Raw genomic sequence first — 2374 nt, 5'->3', positions numbered from 1 at the left:
GGCGAGGCCTCGCCGGGTCTGACGATAGCTACCTAGACGATTGCCTTAAACACAATATTTCCCTAGAGGTGCACCATGGAGAAATCTCAACAAATGTTGCTCGAGCTGCGTGAATCGACTGCCTCAAGCCAGTTTAGATGTAGAGATAGAAGGGCAGATTTGTGGGATCGAGCAGGAGGTATTTGAATGTGCCAGTAGTGGCAGCCTCACGCTCCACGATCCGCTTGCTGATGACCCGGAGTCTCTGACGGAGGGCAAGGGCTGCCTTCGCGGTAGGTTTATCTTCTGTGTCTGACAAATAAATGTTAGTCAGCCGGTTCGGCTTCTGCAGCAGAGGATAGAATTCGAATGCAAGGGCCTGCGTGCCAAGGAAGAAAGCCAGAGGGTTCCCAATGTCCATTGTCGTGAAGTCAGGCACGAAATTAGCGGTGGACGCTGCCTGCGCGGTCGACAAGCTGGATCCCTACAAGCCGGATCCCGAGATGAAGTTTTGCTGCACCTGATCATCTGTCAGTGTGCCCGTGCTAGCGGGCAGAGGGGACAGGATCTTTCCCGGATGAGACGGATAGACCAAGTCGAAGTTCAAGATGCGGAAGGAGTTGAGAGCGTGATGCTCGACCCCTGAGATCCACAAGATCTGGGCAAGAAGCTCGCTCACGTCCTTCAGATTCCTCACTTGTGCTCCAGTAGGGAACCCGTTGAGGAAGGCGATCGTGTCGGACGAGTTGGTGAGAGCGCCGAGGAAATTCTGCAGCTCCGGATCACCCTGCACAGACCCGCGCTTCCTGTACGAACCCGCCAGGTACTTCCTGGTGTAGGTGCGCAAAGCATCAGAGATGGTCTCCCCATCATCGCGATACAAGAAGCCCGGGATGTCCATGACACCGCGTGCTTGAAGATTATCCTTGATGTTTGTGGATTGCCAGTCAAAACGCTCCATGAGATAGGGGAACAACAAGCTTTGGATGGAGGCCCCACTCAGAGAAAGATAAGTGTCAAAGGCTCCAAACGGCTCCAGCAATAATAGTACACCCGAGAAAATGATTCCGAAATTAAGGTTGGCTGCGTGTTGAATCGGCGGATAAAGCGGGTGCTCGCTGGCCAGTGTCTTCTGCGCCGCAATCGCCACGTTGGCAATGACCGTGTGCAAGACAAAATGATAAATGGCGTTTACATCCCGATCGAGGCAATTGAACACTGCCTTGGCCAGGAACCAATCGGGGTGGGGATCTTGCGGAGACACTACATATGTCTGCTGGACGTTGTACTTGATCGCCAACGGCATCAGAGCCGGGTCATTCTTCCTAGGCTTGCCCCACTTGCGCCTTTTCGGGATGGGCCCGTTCACGAAGAAGAAGGCCGTCGGGGCCTCCAAGAAGGCATCAGGAGAGGCCTCGAGGACCCCTGCTTGGTACAACGGGTAGTAGTCGACGGTGAAGAGACGCCCTTGCGCGACCAGACTGGATAAGGATACGCCACCGGTGATGGTGTCATAGCCCGTTACGTCTGCTTGCGTGAAAGGAATGTCACCCACGCTGTTTACGCGCGTGATAAATGCAGGAGAGGATGTGATGCGCTCCCGGGCGAAAGCATAGTCGGAATCGTAGAACCTGTATGCCGCAGGCTGATATTGGGGGGCAAGGGAATCGTAGAGAGGCAAATAGCTATCGAGAGTATTCAGGCACTCACCCGACGCGCTTATGGCCAGGCACGTCGCATTGATGGGACCTTCTAGAACCTCTTTCCCGACTTCCTCAGAGACTTCCAGCTGGCCTATGATTGCAGCGCTTTGTGAAGCGAGGGAGGCGTCACCCAAAGTGCCTCCGGGAGCTGCCATTGTTAGGTTGGCCAAGCCAGGATCTATGGAAGCATAGGGCACAAACTCCCAGAAGGGAGCTCGGTAGCTCAGGCGGCGAGCACGGCTTGCCGGGTCAGGATCGTCCTGAGGAATTGAAAGGAAGCCTTTCTTTTCTTCATCTTGGAAAAGCGTTCGGGTCGTCTGGCTTTGCCCCGAGTTCGAAACCTCTTCATTCAGGTGAGAAGAGTATTTGGCAGAGCTCAGCTGCCTTGTCACTGAGAGCAGTATCAGAATGCAATGAGCCACGCGCATGATCTGTCGGCCGTAAGGAAGCGTTGAAAGACCGTTTTATGAGATGATTCGGGGTTGAATGAAGACCAGAGCAGTAAGTCTCGTCTGGATAGCGTGCATGCAAGCAAAGAGCAGCGTTGAACTGGTTTCTCAGCATGATAGACGATTAAGTTGATCACAAAGAGCGATCTGCTGTTTTAGCCGTATATTGGGCAAGATTTGACAGGCGACCCGGACAGCTAGCCGAAATAAACGGCCTATCCGTTACAACCGTTGGATACAGTT

General features: G+C 53.7%; 1 protein-coding gene across 1 annotated transcript; it reads right to left on the bottom strand.

Moving 5' to 3' along the window:
• Positions 1–463: 463 nt before the first annotated feature.
• On the bottom strand, positions 464–2110 carry ALOX5 (arachidonate 5-lipoxygenase; the record flags this gene model as incomplete). Its single annotated transcript, XM_005853285.1, has 1 exon — positions 464–2110. One exon carries the CDS (start codon positions 2108–2110, stop codon positions 464–466), a length of 1647 nt encoding a protein of 548 aa, XP_005853347.1.
• Between the last annotated feature and the right edge of the window lie 264 nt (positions 2111–2374).

This window comes from Nannochloropsis gaditana (genome assembly GCF_000240725.1).
Source record: "Nannochloropsis gaditana CCMP526 unplaced genomic scaffold scaffold975, whole genome shotgun sequence".
NCBI lineage: Eukaryota > Eustigmatophyceae > Eustigmatales > Monodopsidaceae > Microchloropsis > Microchloropsis gaditana.
The sequence above is the reverse complement of the archived record's forward strand: the minus strand, read 5'-3'. Positions and strand labels throughout refer to the sequence as shown.